Source organism: Pteropus vampyrus, unplaced genomic scaffold (assembly GCF_000151845.1).
Source record: "Pteropus vampyrus isolate Shadow unplaced genomic scaffold, Pvam_2.0 Scaffold283, whole genome shotgun sequence".
Lineage (NCBI taxonomy): Eukaryota > Metazoa > Chordata > Mammalia > Chiroptera > Pteropodidae > Pteropus > Pteropus vampyrus.
The window spans coordinates 2,134,182-2,157,047 of record NW_011889064.1 but is presented as its reverse complement, the minus strand read 5'-3'; the positions used below and the strand labels follow the sequence as shown (position 1 = coordinate 2,157,047).

Genomic DNA, 22,866 nt, shown 5'->3' with positions numbered 1-22,866 from the left:
ATCCAGAATGGGATAAGAGAGAACACACATAAAAATATATAAGAGGTGATTATAAGAATAGTTTGTGGATAATTTGAAAAAAATCTAACATTCACATTAGGTAACAAAGATATTAAACTCACGTCACACATTAGAAGAGGTATGTATGTAGACATCATTCTGAGAAACATTGGCCTAGAGAACATGAAAATGTCACAAACAGTTAATAAAGGGAAAAACCTAATAATAACAAAAAATTATTTTTAAATAGATTGTCTCTAACCGGAACATATTTAAATGTTTTACTAGGAAAAATATATATAAAAATGATTTCATATTGTGATATTATATGCTGAAAGTACTGAAAGGATATACGATTAATTTACATAATGGTTAAATTTGTAATTCTTAAACACTGTCTATACGTGTTGTAAAAAGACACTGTAATGAGCATTAAAATAATTTTGGAAGAGGAGCAATATGTCTAACCTTCGATCATTATGCAAAAACAGCAGTCAAACTGAAGAGCTAAGCCTACAGGGGAATGGAGCGGTATAAATATTAAAATAAAACCTTAATTTAGAAAATTCTATTTAATCGATCCTCAGTTAAAAAGCTTTGAATAAATCATATCTTGGCAAGATATCCTACAAAACTGCTGGAGAAGGAAGCAAGGTAAAGACACCTACAGAAAAAATTAATTTTTGAAAGAGGTGTGGGTTCTAAGGTAGGGACAGAAGACTTACACACACAAATAGCCCCACAGTGTCTTACCAGACAGCTGATCTTTCCTACTACAGCAACGCCCGGAACGGACTTTTATAAATATCTATTTTCCTCACTAAAATTGTTGGATTCCTAGAGAAAACAAAGCCCTTTGTCTGATTAGTATTAATTCTTTTTTTTTTTCTTTCATGATTTCTTAAACTTGCTGGCCCTCAAATGTTAGTTAACATGAAGGCTATTTGGCTACTTCCAAGTATCTATGGTTTGCTGCTCTGAGACGGACTTAATTTTTTTTTCTTCTTCTGCTTTTTTTTTTTTTTTTGGTATCAATAAAGCCCAGACATTCCTGTTCAGTGATGCCTTTATTATTCCTGTTTCCTTTGTACTCAGTCGCTTCACTGGGTTTAAGGCATGCTTTGTGTTATTTAGTTTGCAAAAATAAAACTTTTAGTACAAATTTATTTTTATACAAATTTTTATGGCACAAGCAGCAAATCTGCTGTTTTAAGAAAATATATAAATATCCTTTTTCTTCTGTACAAATATCTCCAGTATTCCCTACCCCATTTATAATTTTTAACTGTACATGGTCTGCCTCATCCTTCTCTAGTATCTCCCTCCCCCCCCTCCAGATCTCAACCAAACTTGTTTATGTACAGTTTTGCGTTGGAGGCAGTCAGAGGAGGAGGGCCCCTCCTCAGGAGGAGTCTGTACAGGGAGAGGGTGGTGGTGGGTAGAGGTGATGAGAGTAGCTCCTCTCTGTGTATGGAGAAGGTGGGCAGCTTTCATAGTTCTCTTCTGCTGACAAGTATTGGCTTCGGGGTGTGGGAGGTGGGGGCACAGGCTCTGAGTCATAGTTCAAGTCACTAGTGTAGCCCTTGGCTGTTGCCACTGAGGTCATTCTCCGGCTGGGAGCATAGTCACTGTCACAAACATCTGTGCTGCAGGGTGTGGTGGGGGGTGCAAAGTGCCGGTAACTGTATGGCCTGTAGCTGGTATAGAGAGAAAAATCAAGAGAAGCAGTTAGTTTTAGAGAAAAGTGGTTTTCCCTATCAGAATAGAGAGATATTAGATGTAAACTTCGATTTGAAGATAATAAGCTATTACAATTTAAATTTGCACAGACTAAGAAGTAATTTTCAATGGCAGATTGGACAAAGATAGATTGTATTTTATATCGGCAAATAAAATGTGATCAGAGGTAATTAAAAATGGATATGATGGGAATGCAGAGGTGAACTCAATCTAGACCCTGATGTGCTCTTGTATCTTTACGTTAAACTGTATCATGGAATTAAAAAAAAAAAAAAAAAGGAACTATTCAAAGTTGTGCTTAATGGTTCTTTGGACGATCTCTCAAGTTATACATTTAGCATTTAGTTTACATAGTAGACCTCACCAATTTCTGCCACTTCATGGTCTGTGAGAAGAATGGATCTACATGTTTTGCAATATTCAAACGTGTTAGCACTTCTTCAACATTCTTTAACCACCCTATAATTTACCTAATGACTAAATTAATGATGCCTAAAGACTTCATTCATTCTTTCTTTAAAACTCAACACTGTACAAGACAGGCTGAATACTGTAGACAGCCTAAGCAGCATATCTATGCTGTTGCTGTTTCTATCAGCAAAGGGAAAATGCTGTGGTTTGGGAGAAAGAGTTTTGATATCCCATGTATATATAGACAAGCATATTGTCACAGAGTGGCTTTAACTGAACATCAAAATGAAAAACTCTAAATATCCATATAGGACCAGAGAATTTTCTAATATGTGTTTCCGAGACCTAATTTATTATACTTGTTTACCTACCTTTTAAGTAATCTATAGCTGTTAATCAAGGTTGTAGCATGGCTAACTAAAAAAAAGGCACTGGAAAGAGAGGATGATGTAGTGAAAATAAGAGCTAATTTTCCTATCATTTCTATCTTTATCTGCAACTTCTTATACCATTTACATTCTAAATATGGTAAAGTTAATCTTACTCATATGCTTTCTCATTAAACAAAGTAACTGCAAGAGGGGGGCAAGTGCAAAACTGAATTAAGAATTCATAAAATACCTAGTGATAGAGAGTGCCTTAAGATGATGCTACCCCAGGATACAAACCATTTGCTATCATTTAGGACTTGCCTCAAAAGGAATGGCTGCCAAAAGATCAAAGGTTACATAACCTGCTGAGCTCATTTTCTCAAAAAAAAATTTTTTTTTTTACTACCAGTAATGACATGATGTTATTGTATTTTTTAGGTTTTATCTTTTTCTAATCAGGTGTTGAGCCTTGGTGAAATTTCTTGGCTCAACATTTAAAAGGCTCAATACATCTATTTTAATGGGGGGAAAAAAACAGAAAAGAACGTTCATTTAGATAAACATCTTAACTAATGATAAAAAGTTTTACTCAGAAAAAACAAACTGGACTTAATTTCAGATGTGGGAAATGATTACATAAGAATTGTTTTTGATGTAATTATATTCATTTTAATCAGTGTCTTATTCAATTAAAAGAAATTAGAATTTTTAAAGTAAAATTTTAGGTCTTTTTTTCAATTTTTAAGATTATTCCTCTCTGTTTTGGCTTTTTAGAACAAACTTGTGGCAGGGAATGCAACATTTACAATAAAACATAAAAATCCATTCAGAGTCAAGCCTATCTCAAATAGTCCTATTTATAAACTGAAATAAGAATTCTGAATGAGATACCATAAACAGTTTCCACTTGATTTCTATATAAAAGGTTACATAGTGGAGCAATTTGACTAGAATGCTAGAAACACCTTATCTAGAAGATAACAGGCATTTGAAGGAAGCCAATAAATACTAAGAACTAAGTGTTTAGACAGAGAATGTCAAGCTTTTGACTTTCTGCTGGCCTTTCAAGTAAGAGGGAAGAGTAAGGGGGCAACACACTTAACCCTGCTCAATATATTCTGTCTACTCACAAATCAGCACAAAGGCATAATATCTCCCTTTCTGACTTACAAATACATTTCATTTATTTTAGTGAGTTTTAATCTATTCCACGCCAACTATATGAGAAATGTCTCATTTCAGAAAATAACGTAGGTAAACAAGGACTGAACTTCAACTTCTCTCAAATTATGTGTTCTCAGTAACTGTGCTGTCTTAGAGCTCTGACAACTCTCTGAACCACAGTCTTATTCCAATATTCCATCCTGAGACAATCAATCAAACCTAACCTGAGCACTAACCTATTCTGAAGTCAGCCACTCTGGCGAGTAACTCTCTCTTAGAACACTGCCAAAGCATTGAGGCCTCTACTTTAATTATTCTAAAAGCCAGCATTTGTGACTCTATTTTTAAAAATGTATTATGCCCTCAAAGAAAAGAATTTGTGGTAGGGGTAATGTCAGCATTACCAAGACAAGACACCAGTTTCCTCTCAGTAACCATTATCTACTCACTTAGGGCTACATGAAGCCCACAACTAGAATACTCTTCCTTCTGATAAACACTCCGATTTGCATTAGAGGAAGATGTGTATTACCTGTAGGACCTATGAGTGGAAGGACTGTTTGAAGAATAACCAAATTCCATAGTGTAATGTGATCGCTCTGTGGCTGGGGATGGTGGAGGGTTCAAAATCTAAAAGGAAAAAGAATTATTAAAATCACAATGGTCAATCCCAGATATAGACTATTAGACTAACTTTCCTTCCTTCCTGTTCGTATTCCTTCCCGTTACACTACTGGCATAACCTTGAATTGTACTTTAGGATCTCTTCTCCTCAAAACACAATGTCATCATGGCCAAACAGTGCAAGGTGATGAGGAAATCTACAATCTACTGGTTTAAGTTAAGCACAGCTGGGCTCTGGTTTTTAAAATTATAATTGTTTAAAGAGATCACATTATGTGCTTCTTCTTTGGGGATGAATGTCCTGAGCCTCTCAGGAGGTACTATTCAGTAGTTCTACTTTTACCTAAAATATACAATTAACGTCCAGTGCTTTCAAATATGCTGGTTACTACACAGTAAACCTAAAAGTGGATTTATAAGTCTCACACACTGATGGTAAAGCCTTCTTTGAGCCTTATATGCCTAAATTCTATACTAAAAAGCTTTTCACATGGCCATTACTGAGTACCTACATTTAAATGAGCTAAAAATCTTAAGATCCTATTTATCTTTGTATTCAAAGTGAAACAAAGGAAACAGATTGCTTACTGCAGGGAAGTAAGTGCCTTTGGTGCTTGAAGAACTACTTGATGATGCTCCTGTGACATGAGCTCGGTCATAAGGGGGTCCGCTGCTTCCCCCCATGATACTAAGGGAGCTGATCATTGATTTACCTCGAGACATTCCTAAAATAAAGGAGGATAAGTATTGAAGATGAGTAAGACCTATAAAAATGCATGAAATAATTTTTTTCAATATTAGGATTACAAATGCCAACAGTCAAAGAGTCTGATTTTAAACCAATGTATGTCCTCTTTTCCTAACAATGATTGAAAACACTTAAGGGAGAAGGGACATGATCTCTAGAAGTGAACAAGTCCACTGAGAACTGGCCTAGAACATGGCCAAGAATAGTTCTCATCCCTTCCCCCAGGATGGAACCAGAGCTTGTCAAAATGAGAGGCTTTCAACCTTTCAGAGGATTTCAGGAAGAAAGGACTGTCGAGAGTGGAGGTTGTAGAGCAGGGTAGACTAAACAACAGATTTGCTCAAAAGGAAACTAACTAAACCCATTTCTAAGGGCATAAACACAATGTATGAAAGAGTATTTCTTTGGCTACTATATACAAAAAAGTTGTAATCACAACTACCAATGCTAAAGAAAAAACTATTTTTTTTCCAAGTGACTTCCTAAATTCCACTAACTGCAAATAGGTATGGCAACATGGAATCATTAAGTTTAAAAATCATGTCTGTTTACTTAGTTACACCCAGCATAAGTCCTTATTTTCAGAGGGCTTTTGCCTGGCACCTCCTTCTCCACATTCATTTAAAGAAAGGCTTTTATACCCTAACAGCACCAGAAAGCATTGATAAGAAAGCATACTTCTCTAGAGCAATGTGGCCTACCCAAGCAAAGAAATTCTGGCTACTTGGCTATGCCTGAACAAACCCATGCCCCACTGTCAATACCTAAAGTTAGGACGAAACATTAAGACAATATATCTCTCCCTGTTATCACCCAGCTATTTCCAAATCTTTGCTGAAAAGGAATCTTAGTCTACTTTTTCAGCCTCCTTTAATTCCTAGGCTCAGTAGTACTGAAGTAGCCTGGTTGTGAACCTAAAGAACCTGTGATTTACGTATGACTCTTTTCACTGAATGACTGGCTAATTCACTTTTGGTAGAGTGCATCCAGAAATGCAATATATGCAGTCTATATAAATTCTTGCACACATATTTGCTTTATATCCTTTGGCAGTTTCTACCAAACCATACCTCGGGTCTCTTGTGAAAAGAGAAGGTACTAAATAAAAAGAGAACATTTGTTCTTTTAATTTTTTAAACCCAAAGTAGTCTAGTTTAAAATAGACTCTGGACAGTATCCTGTTTCAATTATGGAAAATTGGCAATCTTGTCAGGACTAAGATGTGATTCTCAATGGATCAGTTTAACTCACCTGGAAGAGATCCTGATAAAGAACCTGGGTGTGGCACATAACCAAGCGGCACAGAAGCTGGTCCATGAACTACATAGTCATTAGTCATGGTTTCCCCATCTCCCTTCATACGTGGACACAACATCCTCTGGCAGATAAAGTATATGGTTCCAGACACGAAAATGGTGACAATGACTCCAATAACTGAACCAACTGTATTAGTGGCCTGTGGTGTTGGCTCCTCAGTTGGATCTAAAACAGGAATGTAGTATAGTTATATACTGTAAAAATAACTGCAGATTCAAAATAGTAATCAAAGAGAGCTGGTGAGTAGAATGTGAATCTAATGAAGAGAATTCATAAATATTTTTCTTTTTTATAAATACTTATACACCATGCCCATGGATATATGGGTATTATCATTAGGAAACAAAACAAACTATCCTTATGTACTGGGAAGTTGTACTGGGAAGTACAACTGTAAACTGATAAAAACAAAGATGTATCTTATAGATGTAAATACCACTAAGAAGTTTTAAATACGTATACAGATAACATCTATCTTACTTTGTTCTGTACATAATAAAAATCAACAAGGTTAGCTTGGAATCTCTGATAAGATTTTAGAGCCAGAAAGGATGAACCCAGAAAAGTCGTTACTTGATTTTCAGTTTTGAAAAGTGATATTTAGGCCTGGTAAAGGAAATTAGAAGCTAAAGATGAGTAATATCTCTCAAGCCCAACATGATGCTGCCGTCAGGGTGAGTCTCGCTGCCCGAGGAAAGGAACAGAAGGTCTCTGATACTTAAGTTCTTGAGGACTCAGAAAGAAAGCCAGAGATTGGGAGCACTAGAGGAAGACCCTACAATAGCATCCACTTTCACAGGATCCTTGAGCTATCTGAGGCTTTAGAAGCAGAAAGCATCAATATTAGAGGTAGAAAGAAAATGCAAAAGGGCTCATCAAATTTAGAGTATTACTCTTCCATTTAGAGGAAAATTCTTCCATTCTGAATAGATTATATCTCACAACTGCAGATCCTTTAAAAACCTTCCTTCTGCTTCATCTTACCTTAAATCTCCCATCTACATAGTTAAACTAACCCTCTGACAGAGTAAATGAAAGGAATGAGAGAAAATGATATCGGTAGTTACATAATACGTAGGGGCTGCCAGTTATATATTTCATCTGTGGACCCTGACACAGACTCTGCTTAGTCCTTGGGAACAATCATCCATCATTTTCATTTTTAGTGCCTTGCCATTCCCTTCCAATGCCAAATTTCAAGAAAGAACAGTTTACAATCACTAGTTCCAATTCCTAGTCTCTAGGTCCCATCTTAATTCACTGTAGTAAGGCTTCATCATCCTCACTACCACACTAAAACTAGTCTGGCAAAGGCCGTTTTCCTATTTGCCATGTTCAATAAACCTTCATCTCACTGACCCCTCACGATATTCAATACCACTGGCTCTTATTTTCTTCTCAAAAATGTCTGATCAATATCCTTCTAAAAAACTATTCTCTTAGTTTCACTGTCTCATTATTCTTTCTGTTTCCTTTTGTTGGCTTCATTCTCTCCTGTCTATCTCTTAAGTGCAGATGCTTCTCAGAGTTCTGTCTACTCCCTGCTACTTTTCTCCTCTACATAACTCTCCCAGGGAGATTTCATCCACTGCCTCAGCTTTAATTATCATTAATAAATTGAAAAGCCCAAATCTCTTGAGGTACAGACCCATACAATCAACAACTTCCTGAACAGCTTCAATGGGATATATGATGGGTGGCTTTAATATTCAAACTGAACTCACTGTCATCATCATCTGTCAGTTTCCTAGATTCCAGGGGGTAAAGTAGATCATAAATAAATGAAGCACTTGTACCAAATTAAAGGCATTTAAATTTAGAACAAAAATAAAAAACCTACATCAGCCAAACATCATATCTGCAGCCAGGATATGGAATGGTATTGTTTTCAGTCCCTGCTATATATTCTAGTTAATGACTCCAGTCACTCATTGAGGTATTCTGTGCGTCAACCTAAACTTACTAACTATAGCTAAGTGGTTACCAAACCCTTTTTATTCCATTTCTGAAATAACTCTGAAATCTATCCCCTCCTTTCCATCACCACTGCTCCTGATTTAGATCTTCATCATCTGCCTAAACTACAATAGTCTAAGTATTTTTAAATTATAGGCTGCAAGTCATTGAATGGTGAAAACAACTTAGTGGGTTGCAACCAGCATTTTAAAACAGAGATCTTCAGAATGCATTCTACATAATCTGGATAAATACTGTTGTATGATGTATTTCTTTATGTGTACACCTACATCTTTGTATTCCTCCTGATGTGGTCAAAAAAGTCTAAAAGCCACCAATCTAAGAGATTCCCCTGCCTATAATCTTATCACCTCCAATCCATCTGCTTTACAGTTTTCACAATTACATAGTCACGCCAGTCCTATACTTGTTTTTCAATGACCCTCCATTATGCTAGAATACTGACTAGGTGCTTCAGAAGAAAAGCAGAGTCCACTATGACTTTGCTTTTATGTATGTGATCTCTTGCTGACACCCCTTCACGATGTAGCATATATTTTGGCAGTCCTATTTACATTTAGTTTCCCAAAGGTACTATTTCAATCTGCTGCTGTTCTGCCTGGAATTCAATCTCTCCACTTAACTGCATAATTAACACTATTCGTTGATTAACACCCAATTTTTTTTTCCTCTCCCAGAAGCCAGGCAGCTTTATTTTGGGGGGGGGGGGGGGGGCATGGGGCACTTCTGGGTGTGAGCCTTGCATATCAAGGAATAATGTCATTTCTTCCCAAAGTGCTAAAGGGGAGTCAGGCTCCAAAATGGGAGCTCATCCCCTCCCCAGCTCAGGGACTCTGCTGTTCGTTGCTCCAGGAGCCCTGGATGCTTCTGTCAAACCTCTGAGGCTGAAACAGGAAGGCTGGGATCTGGCCAGATATCTGCATGGCCTGTAGTAAGGAGCACAAGAGTGACTCAGGGGTCTGGCACCCTGCAGATCAACAACCCAACCTTAAGCATCATTTTTCTAAGAAGTCTTCTTTGAGCCCCATCTTCATTCTTTTGTGCTACTACTTGTAGAGATCTCTATTATAGCACATTTGATATCCCGTATCACATTCTTTTATCAACAGTACCTCTATGAGTCAGGCTATATGTTTTATATACATTAAATCATTTAATTTTCTCACATCCACCAGACTAAATATTATCTTCATTTTAAAGATGAAGAAAATAAGGTTTAATAAGAACAAATTGTTTGCTGGTAAGAGGTGGAGCTGGAACTCAAGTCCATCTCTGCTTGGTTTTAAAATCCATGATCTTAATACTACCTCAACCACAGAGGACTTTGAGAAACTTAGTACAGGTACCATGTAGCTTCACCACATAGTAGGTATTCAGTATATGCTTAAAGAATAAATGAACAGATTCTTAAAGTCTTAGAATTCCATTTGAATCTGTAAAAATATCAGCTTAAAGTCTTTATTAAGATTAAAGAGTTTTTAAATGAGTTCTATCTAAATTCCATTAAATCAGTTTTCACAAGAAAGACCTAGCTTACGCTGAATTCTACTCAGAACTAAGTTTATCAATTTGGGATATATTTTATGTTAGGGCATTGGTCAATAGTTATAAACCCTGAAGAAACTATAAGCTATTCAGCCTAGAGTCTCTAAGCCTAGGGGTATATGATGGCTCAAGTAACCTCAAGTTGCATTTTAGAGAAGGTCTTAAATTTACTGAGAGTCTGGTGGAAATGTGTCAAGAAATAAACCAATGTTAAACATGGACTAATTTTTCTAAGGTTGAGACCACTGACTGATTTCCACTATCTACTGGCATACCTTGTTTTAATACTCTTCACAGATTTTGATTTACAAATTGAAGGTTTGTAGCAACGCCACGTTGAGCAAGTCTATCGGCACTATTTTTCTACCAGGCTCAGATGAGTTTACATTTTTAACAATAAAGTACTTTTTAATTAAGGTATGTACACAATTTTTTTAGACATCATGCTATTGCACACTTCATAGACTATTGTACAAAGTAAACATAAGTTTTATATGCACTGGAAAACCAAAAAATTCATGTAACTCGTTTTATTGCAATATCTGCTTTATTGCAGTGGTCCAGAACCAAATCTGCATTATCTCTGAGGTATGCCTGTAAATTGTTTAAGAATTTCTTTAGTTGTGGCAAAACAATATATATTCTTTTCCGATGCTTTACTAAATGTTTCTGTGAAGATTTTTGTGCCTAAGAAAACTGCCGTCTTTAATGATTATTAAAAGCAAAACATAAAAAAAAAACCGTAGTACAAATAACTAGCTTAACATTAATATCTGTTTCTTAATAAGGAAATATTGATAAGTGAACCTCATACTTAAAGAAAATGTATTTTAAAAATTCTCCCTTAAGAGTAATATACAAGGTTGTAGTCCTACTTACAACATTCCACTTCATCTGATTTGTCACTGCAATCCACATTATGATCACATTTCTTATGTTTTCCAATGCACTGACCATTGGCACAGCGAAACTGATCAATTAAACAAAGCACTGGGAAAGAAATACAAATAGTTTTCTTATTTATACTATAATGTAAAGACAAACTCGCAAGAGTCAAAAAGTACTTTCTGGGTGCAAATGAAAAACAAACTAGACTTTTAGATATATCTTAAAAATTATTTTCTGGGGATTTCCATTGGTAGAAAGAAGAAAGGAAAGCCGGCAGGAAATTTCCTATTTTGTTTTTTATGTTAAATTTCACCTTTCACTAATAATTTTAAGAATTAAAGAATTCTACATACATTTCTAGACACTAAAGAATTCCAGAGAATTTATTGAGGGTTTTTTTTTTTATCGTGTTAAAGGATAGTGGAGAGAGGAAAATATGAAATTACTTCACATTGTAATAAATTCATAAATTCACTAATCCAGAGTTCATGGGAAACAAGGACTATTTTTACATATTGAAGGTCTAATCTTTTGGCCTCATTTCTCAATTTGCAAAGCTTATTAATGTGTATAAACCTCACGCCCATTAAGCAAATTAAAACAGTAATTTGGAACATGTTACTATCCTTAGACATAATAAAGACGAATGTACTTGAAAATCTCAAATCTACCATGGAGCCATAGCAATGCTCTGAATTTAAAACAACGTGATGGAAAAAGGACTACACAGCTGGTTCCTAGGACTTTGAGATACCTTCACAGTTCTTCTCATCTGATTTATCCTGGCAGTTTGCATCTCCATTGCATCGGAGGGCACCATCAATACACTGCCCACTGGCACACTGGAACTGGGACTCTGAGCACACAGGACAATTGAGCTCATCACTATGGTCTTCACATTCAGTAAATCCATCGCAACGCCAAGCTACAGGGATACAGTCAATTTCTCCCGTGAAACAGGTAAACTGCTGAGGAGAACATGTTGGGGGTTCTGCAATAAACAAAGATGGGGCGGAGTGAGAAAAATAAAATAACTGTCACACAGAGGTACAAACACACCTGAATGAAGCTAATTTAGTAATGAGCATATACAAAACACTATCATAGATAAAATTTATAATCCATCTCATCTAATCAGAGAAGAGAAATATAATGTTTACACTACTTCATTTAGATTCACTAACTTGCAAAACTATAAGGCAGAACTTTTCTCATATACTACAATTCAAGTAGATTATATTTCCAATTCATTATAATCTCACACATAACCTATGAATAATCACTATAATCATTAACCTCTATATATTTTAAAATTAGCTTAGAATTCATAAGATTTCTAGCTCTGAGATTCTCAGAGTGGTCCATGAACCCTTGGGAATCCCTGAGGTTTTTTCAGGGTCACAATGTCAAACTAGTTTATAATAATGCTAATATGTCACTTGCCTTTCTCACTACATTTTCACTGATGTTACAAAAGAAATGGTGGGAAAACTCTTGGCACTTTAGCAGATTCAAAGCAAAGACACCAAATTGTACTTGTAGCCACTGTATCTATACAGTCACAAACTCACAGAAGAAAAAAAAAGTCTTATTTAAAAATGTTCTTAATGAATAAAAATATTAATTATATAAAAATCAACTTTGAGTACATATACCTTCAATATTGTTTGATAAAATGGGAAGTATGCATAAAGTTCACATTCACATCTAAGTATAATGGTTTCTTAAGGGAAAGCACTTTAAATAGACTCAATCCAAAATGGAGCACTACTTTTACTTGAAAGAATTGACAGAGAAATTATAGTTATTTACACTTGAGTATTTGGCAGGAAGTTTTTAAAAAATAAAGTGAGCCTGTTATTTCAAGAAAAACAACAGCAAATCATAACATCATGCTTTTGTGGCAAATTATAACATTGGTGCTTTCAATCAGAAATGATAATTTTGGAAAACCTGTATCCAGCACTGTAAGCCTGACAGATTCCCAGTACTTAAAGACTTTTCTGATGAGACTGGTGGTGAAATTAACGTGTGATCTTTTGATATTAATGAAATGCATCAAAATCTGAAGATCTGGGAACTTCTGAATGAAATTCTAATATTTCCAAATGACCAAGGTATAGGTTTACAAAATCATGCATAGTAAAACATCCATTCAGAGCACAAAATAGATCTACAGATTTAAATATAAAAGACTATGGAAAGTTAACTGATATAGTTTCAAATTCCACTTTGCAACTAAACCTATAGAAAACTGCCACTTGTCATCTGTCGAAATTTGGTGTAGAATTCAAGATAAATATTCATAATTATTTGAAAAGGCTATTATTATAATCCTGTTTTTCAATTATGTATCTATATGAGGCCAAATTTCTTCATATATTTCAACCTGAACTACTTATTAGAACAGATTGAATGCACAAGTAGACATGAGAATTCAGCCTAACATTAAAGAGTTTACAAAACTGTAAAAACAATGCCACATTTCTCATTAAAATTATTTTGCTTTAGAAAATAAATTTTTTAACAGATTTAACTTGTAAACACATAAAGATTATTGTTTTTTAAATAAATATTTTTTTAAGTTCTTAGTTTTAAATTCTACTATAGTAAATAAAGGTAAATATAACCTAAGGAAACAAAAACTCTTTGAGTCCTCAATAATTTTTTTTAAATGCAAAAATATGCTGAGACTATTTTGAGAATTGTCATTGCTTTGTTTTGCAAATGAGGAAACTGAGGCTCAGAGAGGCCAAGTGACTGCCCAAGGTCACAGAGCTTCCTATAAACAAGGGATAGTCATTAATAAAAGAGAGGACTACAAGGGCAATCTCCTTATCTTTAGCCTATTGCCTTCACTATATCACAGGCTCACTGACTTCTTTTAAAAACTTGTCTGTTAGTAAATTCTCTAGAGAAAACAATAACTTTATTATATGACCACAAATCAGAATATCTTTTACCTTTAAAAGAGAATACTGTGGATTACAGGTGAACATTTTACATGGGGAATCAGAAAGATTGTTTACAGAGGGAATTTAAGTCTATTGTATATTCAGCTAACACTACTAGATCGTGTGGAGAATAAAAATTAAAAAAAAAAAAAAATGTTCCATGTCCTTAAAGAACTTTAATTTGGTTGAGGATAAGAAGAAACTAATGAATATAAAACATATGATTCCGTTATTCTGAATTGCATGTTATGTTATGCAAATTGTGGTAACAGCTACAATTCAGAGAAAAGTGAAGAACAGCTAGTGAGGGTTTCAAAGATCATGAAACTAGCTGCACCCTGAAAAATGAGTAAGATTTAGGATGGGCATGCAAGAAGAAAAATACATCCTGAAATACCACAGGTAAATCCATAGTGGCAAAACAAAACAGAACATGTCATAGTAATCATCAAACTCAAAATAGCCAAATTAACAGTGAGCAGGTTGGGAATACAAAATGAGATGGATAGGTAATAGGTTCAAATGAAAACATCTTGGAAGTCAGGCAGAGAAATTTAGATTTTGTATTTTATTTATCTCCACTGTAAAATAAAATAAAATAAAAATTGTACACCAACATTCACTGCAGTTTTATTCTTAGTAACAAAAAACTGAAAACAACTAAAATGTCCCTCAACGGAAGAATAATAAATCGTGGCATATTTAACAATAAAAAGAAGAAAACTACTGATACAGTCCAATGTATAGTTGAATCTCAAAAATACTATATTAAGCAAGAGAACCAGACATTAAGAGTACTCATATCATGATCCTTATATAAAGTTCAAGGACAGGCAAGACTAAGCTATGGGGATAAAAATAAGAATAATGGTTACTTCTGGAAGAAGTGAATGGACATGACGGTACTTTTCTTAATGACAATAGTGTATGTCTTCATTTGGGTGTTTGTAACACAGTTGTACACATTAGTTAAAACACACTATTCATGTAATACATACACTAAAAGAAAAAAAATCAAAAGGTCTTTTGAAAGACTTCTAAATGGAAGGTGATATCCTTGATTCAGTTTTATCTGTTAACATTACATAAAGGTAAATTTTCTAAGATTTGCTTTATTAAATACTCTAGCACCCTGATATGGAAACAGGTTTTTGGGTTTTTTTGTTTTTTTTAATTATTATTGTGGTAAAATACATGTTAAAGAGTTTACCATTTTAAAGGGTACAGTTCAGTGGCATTAAGGACATTAACACTGTTGTGCAACACTTGCTATTTTGGGGGAGACAATCCAAGAACCAGAGCTTAACTTTTACTGTGTACATAACTGATCTTCGCAACCAAACTTTAAGCTCTATCTCAAAGATCTTCAAATCTCCTGTAGTCTAGAGTGCCTCACAGCTGCTACTCAACACATGCTGTTTTTCAAAAACTTAGGAGTTAGAATAAAATATTCTTATAATACCATCTTCTCAATGTCTTTTTATATTTTGTGTATAAGCCCTTTCGATCTTTGTTCACAGAAATATGTATTATATGTAGTTGTCATCATAGTAAAAAACACCATTTTAACATATTTTTTTCACCTGAGCCAAATTTTGGCTTCATTTTTACATCAGCTTATGATCATAATGTTTAATAGCTGTATAAACTCAGTTACTTAATAATTTTCCTATCATTAGAAATTAGATTGTTTTTAAATTAGAGAGAACAGTCTTTTTCTTCAGTTGACTTAATTTAGAATTACCTGATAGGATTTCTGAATTCAGGGGATGAATGTTATTATGGTGTTTGATGCTATCATACTATGCTTTAACAAAGGAATGCACTAATTTGTTATACTTCCATGAGTGATTGAACCAATTTCACTATAACATTATCACTACTCAGGAATATAGTTTAAAATTTTTTTCTAAATAAGTAAGAAAAACAGGAAACTGCTGATAGATTTGACAAAAAAATACTTTTTTCACTGGATATATTTCCAGCAATGATACATCAACTAAATAGAATCTAGAATTCAGTGGATGAAGATTATAAGAGGTAGAATTAATTCATCTTGTTAGCATCTGGGGTGGAAAAAGCTACTATTATTAGGAAATACACTCATTTACAGGATGAGTTTCCCTCAATAGGGCACTGCTGTCTTAGTCTCAGGATTAGGTTATATCTATTCACTTGTCACAATAGATTCACTCTTACAATAACACAAGAGTCAGTATGGTGCAGATGAATAGATACAAGAGACCAATCAAATTAGGAGAAAGAACAATTTCACTGCCAAATCACAGAATGCTAGACTAAGTTATGGAACATGTTAATTGGCATTTAGAACTGCACAAGAAAATAACATACTTACCTCCACATGACAGCTCATCCTGAAGCAGAACCAAGTGCATGGGGCAAGAGCATCTTGTAGTACCATCTCCTTTTACAAGACAAATATGTGAACAGCCACCATTATCCTGAGCACAAGGATGTTGTCCTATATTAAAAAAAAAAAAGAAAGAAGGGAGGAGGGAGGACAGCCTAGTCAAAAATCAATCATTTATGAATTAACCAAGAAAACTAAATGTAAAATCATCTTGGACTTTATTTCCACACAATAAAATTCCTCGTTCCATCCTTATAAGATCTATAAGAAAATGAGGACAGCTATTTCAAAATACAAAACACTGTCTTTATATATTTATAAATAAAATATTTTAAAGTATTTTAAGCAAGGTAATGGTACAGCTCATGTTAATTTTGTGAATAAGAAAAGCTGATTATTGAAACTAGAAAAATTTGTAGGGGGAATGCTGAGACCTGGATATTATTCAATTTAATATATAAAGACTCCTCTAACCTGTAGATTTTAACTCAGAAATTCTAACCTTTTTAAAAGATAAGGTGATTTTACTCAAAAAGTATATTTTAATGAGGAATTCACTGAAAATCAGAGTTGTGAGAAGGAAAAAAAGTTCACATGGAAGTCAACCAGTAAGAAACAATAAAACTATGTGCTTAGTCAACTGCAAAAGATAACCTGAAAAGTTACAAATACTTAATTTTCTCATATTTGAGTTAAATACACTCAGCAACTTTTCAAAATCTGTCCCAGAAGTTGTTTATGATTAATGAAATCACTGCTTTGAATTTTCTACTTAGCTTGCATTAAAAGCAACTTGACACTTATCATCACAGAATACCATCTAATGTAGCCACCCATTTATAATCTGACTCTCTTCTCACGAACACGACAGTCTTACTTCAGTATGTGTTGATAACACTGAGGGAGTCAGCTACCTACAAATGAGCAGTTGTGTTATACTACACAGATGTCCCAAAAGAGACACAAGTCATTATATTAGGATACACAAACTACATAGCAGTGCTTCTAAATCTTTTAATTCCATGACACTTTTGACAAAAATCTCATTCTCTTTAGTATTAGAAATTTGAAAAAATGTTTTTCCAAATATAAAACCATATTTAAATGTTGAATTATTAAAAAAGATATTCCCTGGGAAATTCTGAAAACCTTCACAGAGATTTTCTACAATAAGATATTCATATATCAACTGAATAAATAACTTAGCTAATGTGTCATGATTACCTTATTTCTATTAAATGTTCAGCATGAGTTACATCTCATAACATAGAAGAGCAACACTTCCAACTTCCTAATTCTGAAATGCCTCTAACTTAACTTCTAAGTTCATAACGAGTGATAACATAATGAAGGTTTAAAGAAGCAAGCAGTGGTGCTCTCATTCCTCCATTCTCCTTTCATAATCCACTTTGATTTGAAAGTACTGTGCTGGGAAGTTGAGTTTCAATAGTTCTCTCTTTAGTTCTTCATTTAACATTAGCACTCCTGGTACAATCATGTAAGACCCATAGCAGTGACTGCTGAGTACTTTTGATTACAGACACATATTAACAAGAAACTAGTCCAAGATGATTAGCCATTTTCAAAAGTTTCAATAAGATAAAAAAAATATATATTTATGGCTACTTTTCTAAGCTGAGAATTGAAAAATTTATCCAAAAAGGGAAAACAACACTTACTAAGCACGGTCTTAGCTCTAAGTTGACACACTAATTTTAAGTTTGTTTTGCTTTTGCTCAAGAATAAGATTATTCCATAACTCTATTCATCATTATACAAATATAATTTTTGCTTCTGTTCCAACTATGGGGTGTGCAGGGAGAAAAAAAAAAAAAAAAATGCTTTATATGAGTATTCTTAGAGGGTATGAGGGAGAGAAAGAGAAGGCATGACAAGCAAAGCCTTAGTTGTACCTGGGGAAATTTTTGAAAATGAGTAAGAGCATTCCTTTCCCCCTCTCCTGTTTTACGGGGAAAAGATAATTAATTTGAAAAAGCTCCTAGATGAGTTCAATATAAGGCTATAAAAACATGAAGAGTTTTTTAAAAGTGGCAAAACTAAAAGAACATGAAAATCTTAAAAATAAAGAGGTAAGAAGACACAAAAGAACATCTGAATTTTATCTTAATTTCTTAAGCACGAACCCTGCAATTAACAACAGTACACCAGCAGCACTTACTATATTCCTGAAGGTTCAGCTCCTTTACTGCATGAATATCACTAAGCTGGGCAATTCGAGCCTGGACTTTAGTTCTACCCTCTCGACCTGTCATGTCAATTTTTTCAATCATTTGCTGCTGCTTATCAATCCAATATAGCCAATTTTCAAACACAGTCAGTCCCACAGGCTGCAAGATATTGGAGTCTTCTAATACTATCCGGTTGGCACCTTGGAAAGCACATTCAAAAGAAATAATTCATGTGTGTCAAGTCATACATTCAACAATTTATTGAATATCAGTTAGAGTCTACGTGTATTAAAAAGGAAAATATAAGCTCTCTACCACAAAATTCCAAAATCATTCTTAGAAGATATATACATACCAAAATACAGGTAACAGACTAGATATTCAAGCGCAATCAAGAGCAAGTAAGGCCCAATACACACTAAATATTCTAGTTCAGAGAAACGTAGAAAAGAACTTAGAGCAGGATTCTAATTTCTTTTTAAAGCAAAGTCTCGTTTTCAAATTAAAGTTTATGAAAAGCTCTAACATATTAAAATGTCAGAACAGTACTTGTAGTAGTGGTGAGCCCAGAACTCTGTGCTCTTGCCCTCACACATTCACTGTGTACACCTGAGGCATCTGTGAAGAACAACTCCACCCTCACCCCACCTGGCCATTCAGAATACAGAAAAAACAACAGACTCAAAGCATTACCAGGTTCAAGCCTCACCTCAAAGTCAGAACTCTTTCTACAATATTCTAGACACAGAACTACCCAGACTCTGAAGAAGCAACCTATTCTATTGTTGAGCTGTGAGAAAGTTCTTTCGCAGTGTGCTGAAATCTGTGCCCCTCTTCCCACCCCCATAGCTTCTCACTCATTCAAAAAGAAAAGAATACATATTTCTTCCTTTTCTCTTCTTCATAATAGTTCTTCAAATATCTATAGAATATTTTCATAGTTCCTAAGTGATGAATTCTATCAAAAAACCATTAGCTTATACTTTGAAAATATCAGGGAAAGTTCCAGGAAAGAGGTAAGCATAAAGCGAAGTTTTAATAAATGGAGAAAAGTGGGGAAATATGAGAAGACATTGCCTAAGTCAACATTCAGATTCATGGTGGGTTATACACAAATTTACTTTATGCTGCTTCCTAAAAATCTACCTAAATAGTGGCAAAAAATTAAGGTATAAACTCATAAAGACAAATAGGACAGAAGAGCAGGAAAGTGATATAAAAAATGAAAGTTAACTTATTAAAGTGTTAATAATGATAGTGCTTTGAATATTTTCTTTTTAAAAATTTTCTAAACTGTCTTTAATGAACATGTTACTCTTACAACAAAAAATAAGCATCCTAAATGAAGAGAAACAGAGAAGGGAAGGGGAAAAAACCCTTTAATGTTAATAAGAGTTAAAACATTGATATAAATAGCAATTATACAAATTAAAGATGATATAAGAGATATCGGTGATTAGATGAAAGCAAGAATATATCATGCTAAGCATATGTGCACACACATACATAAGTGTGTGCATGACTATTTGAAACCAGAGAAGGCATAATGGAAGGGGAAGCATTTGAACCCAGAAAGACAGAATACTCTTTAGTTTTAAAAAAAAATACAAATGTATTCAAATGATACAGAAATAAATAACTTCAATGTATTAGCGTATACTAATCTTCCAGAGCTTTATTTTGTTGCATATTTCTCAAAGAATAAACATATATATCCATATGCTTCTTAATAGTATACATACATATGTGTATATGTATATATATGTGTGTATATGTTGTAAAAATACAACGTATTTGGAAGACAATTTGCCGATAAATATAATATTAAATTTTAAATAAAACTAGTTCTTAACAATGAACTTAATTTTTTTAAAATACATCCTTCTACGTCACTGCACAGAGCTACCTCGTTTGTTGTAACGACTGTAATACTGTATACACTTGATATAGTAGAAATTATTTCTCTGTAATAGATTATATAAATACCCTTGTACACTGGGTTAGCATTTCTCTAAGACAGAATCTAAAAGAGAGATTTATTGGCAATTGCCCTCCAAAAAGGTTCTACCAATTTCCACTTCCACCAAAGTGCATGAGAGCATGCCATTTTCTACCACTCTGGCCAAGTTGGGTATAATCAACTTTAACATATTTTTGCCATTCTGACAGATGTAAATAGTGTACTATTTTAATTTCATTTTTATAATCACTAGAGTGATGCCAAATAGAATATTTGGACATCAGAAATTATGGGGAGGGGAAGTAACTCTGACTGTAAAGAGGACTGTAGAGAAATGAGAAAGTAAAAGTACATCTGAAGACCAACAAATGATTCAATTTGGTTAAAACACCAGGAATGTTAAGATCATTTGAGTTTGATGACGAGTTTGTGAAAGGCAAATACCAACTTAAGTGTACAACTATACTTTTTTTCTTCAGGTTATGAGACTACCCTGAAAATTTTTTTTAGTAGAGAAGTGACATGATTAGAAACCATTCTTCAGAAGATTAAACTAGGAAAAGTGTGTAAACTTTCAGGGAGTGAAAGTAGAGTAGGGAATCAGCAGAGAGACCATCATAGGTTAGAATTCAGGCTAGAGATGCTGAGAACATAAACTAGAGCAGAAGAATTAAAAAAAGGAGAAGACATCCATTAGAAATATATTATTTACAGAGCCCAAATGAAGAAAATTGGCAGGTTATTAGGTAACAGAGGGAGTAATCATACTGATGATTGAAGAAAAAGTGCTTCCGAACCAAGTCGATGTTGATTACTTTTAGTGAATAAAACTGTAAAGAAATGTGTACAAAAATAATACAGTGGAAGAAAAATACAAATGCTATGGATGAATCATCTCAATAACCCAAATCAAAATAAAGGAACACATTTTTTTTAGGCACCTGACAGATCACTGCTTTCAATTCGCCGGAGATCTGAATCAGCCCAAAAGAGTTTGCCCAATCGGCTATCAAGGGCTAAAGCAATTGGTTTACTTAAGCCACTGAAAAAGAGGACCTCTCGTTCCGTTCCATCCAAAGCAGCTCGTTCAATTTTGGGAGATCTTTCCTGAAGATTGGTAAAATACATATATCTGAAGAGAAAGGAAGAAACAATAAGTTTAACAAAATAAGAAACCATACAAAATGAGAATATTCTTGCTGATTAAAACAAAAAAAAGGTAGAATAACATTTTTAAATCTTATTTTTAAATGTTTTAGAGTATATTTTTTAAAAGGCCGTAAGATACTTTTTTTACTTTCAGTAACAGTAACAAAGAGTACACAGAATTTCTGAGGGAGCTAGCTTTCATGGATCAATAAATGAAGTGTTAGACATAGGCACATCTACACTTTTGAAATAATACTATGATAAAATAAAATAAATAAAAGAGCAGTAACCAGAGATCTGGACACAAAATTTTAAATTCTTTTTCTAATTAGTCCATTTCATAACTAAAAACAAGTCATATATGAATTATTTCTTATATTTAACTTCTAGAATTCATCTCTTTCCTGTAACTTTTTTGAAGTAAGCTACTTTCCCTGCTGAATTCCTTATCATTTATTCAGATGCAAATAAGTACTATTTATTAAAGGCAAAGCTCTGTATCAAATGAAAGAAGACATATTAGTTCTTGTCACAAAGGAACCGAAAGTCTAGTAAGAAATATAAGACTGAAAAAGTATAAGGTAATTTAGAAAGGACTGGGTATGACTAGAGAGGCAGAGATCCAATGTGCTGGGCATTTGGAGGGGAAAATCATATCTGGCCGAGGATGGGGCAGATCAAGGAAAACTTCATGAAGGATGCTGCAGTTCCAGTGGTCCTGGAGGTGTGGGGAGAAATTAGAACAAAAGCAACAGTGACTAAGAAAGGAAATTCTAGGCAATAAAATCAGAGAAAGCAAGGATATAAGAAAAGGCAGAGGCAAGTAGATAGAGAATACCAAGTTTTTCAGTGGAGCACAGGACACTACAGATAAATAAATAAGGGCTTAAAAGAAAAGCTGATGAGGGTCTCAGATGCCAAGACATCTGAATGTCACTTTAGCAACATACCCTTTCTCTGGGTTTACCACAATGGCTCGAGGTCTGTCTTGCTCGCCTTTTAGCACCACTCCAATTGATCTTCCATCTAACCTTGTTACGTTGATGACATTGGTAGCCTCACAAGTCCAGTAGATATAGCGGCTATAAATATCAATGCTGAGGTCATAGGGTTGTATTTCTAGGTTCTGATTAGGAACTGAGCTCACCACCACAGTAAAGCCCTAGGGAAAGAAAAAGACACACAACACATAGAAAATCAGACTCCATACCAGATAGCCCTGAGGCAATTACTCACAATGCTTACACTTATGTGGTCACATACCTGAGAAGAAGTCTCAAGAGACTTTTCTTACTGATACATTTTTTATGAGTAATGTGCTTCTTTGTTAACGTGTATTTCAAATATTTGGTTATTATGACATGGGCAGAAGCGTGACCTTAAGCTATATTAGTTGGTCTAAGAACCTGATAATGCATTGATCAGAGATGAACATGAGAAGTTGGCAGCTCTCTCTTA

The 22,866-nt window shown here is 34.3% G+C and overlaps 1 protein-coding gene across 1 annotated transcript in view; it reads right to left on the bottom strand.

Moving 5' to 3' along the window:
- Nucleotides 1-956: 956 nt before the first annotated feature.
- The window catches only part of LRP6 (LDL receptor related protein 6), a 113,986-nt gene continuing 92,076 nt past the window's right edge, over nt 957-22,866 (bottom strand). The window contains exons 14-23 of the mRNA XM_011376031.2: nt 22,359-22,570; nt 21,201-21,391; nt 18,290-18,499; nt 16,096-16,221; nt 11,540-11,776; nt 10,777-10,887; nt 6,310-6,540; nt 4,899-5,035; nt 4,219-4,316; nt 957-1,697 (exon numbers count right to left, since the gene is read on the bottom strand). Of these exons, the coding sequence (XP_011374333.1) occupies nt 1,403-1,697; nt 4,219-4,316; nt 4,899-5,035; nt 6,310-6,540; nt 10,777-10,887; nt 11,540-11,776; nt 16,096-16,221; nt 18,290-18,499; nt 21,201-21,391; nt 22,359-22,570 (1,848 nt within the window). The 3' untranslated portion in view covers nt 957-1,402. The remainder of the gene's footprint in view (nt 1,698-4,218; nt 4,317-4,898; nt 5,036-6,309; nt 6,541-10,776; nt 10,888-11,539; nt 11,777-16,095; nt 16,222-18,289; nt 18,500-21,200; nt 21,392-22,358; nt 22,571-22,866) is intronic.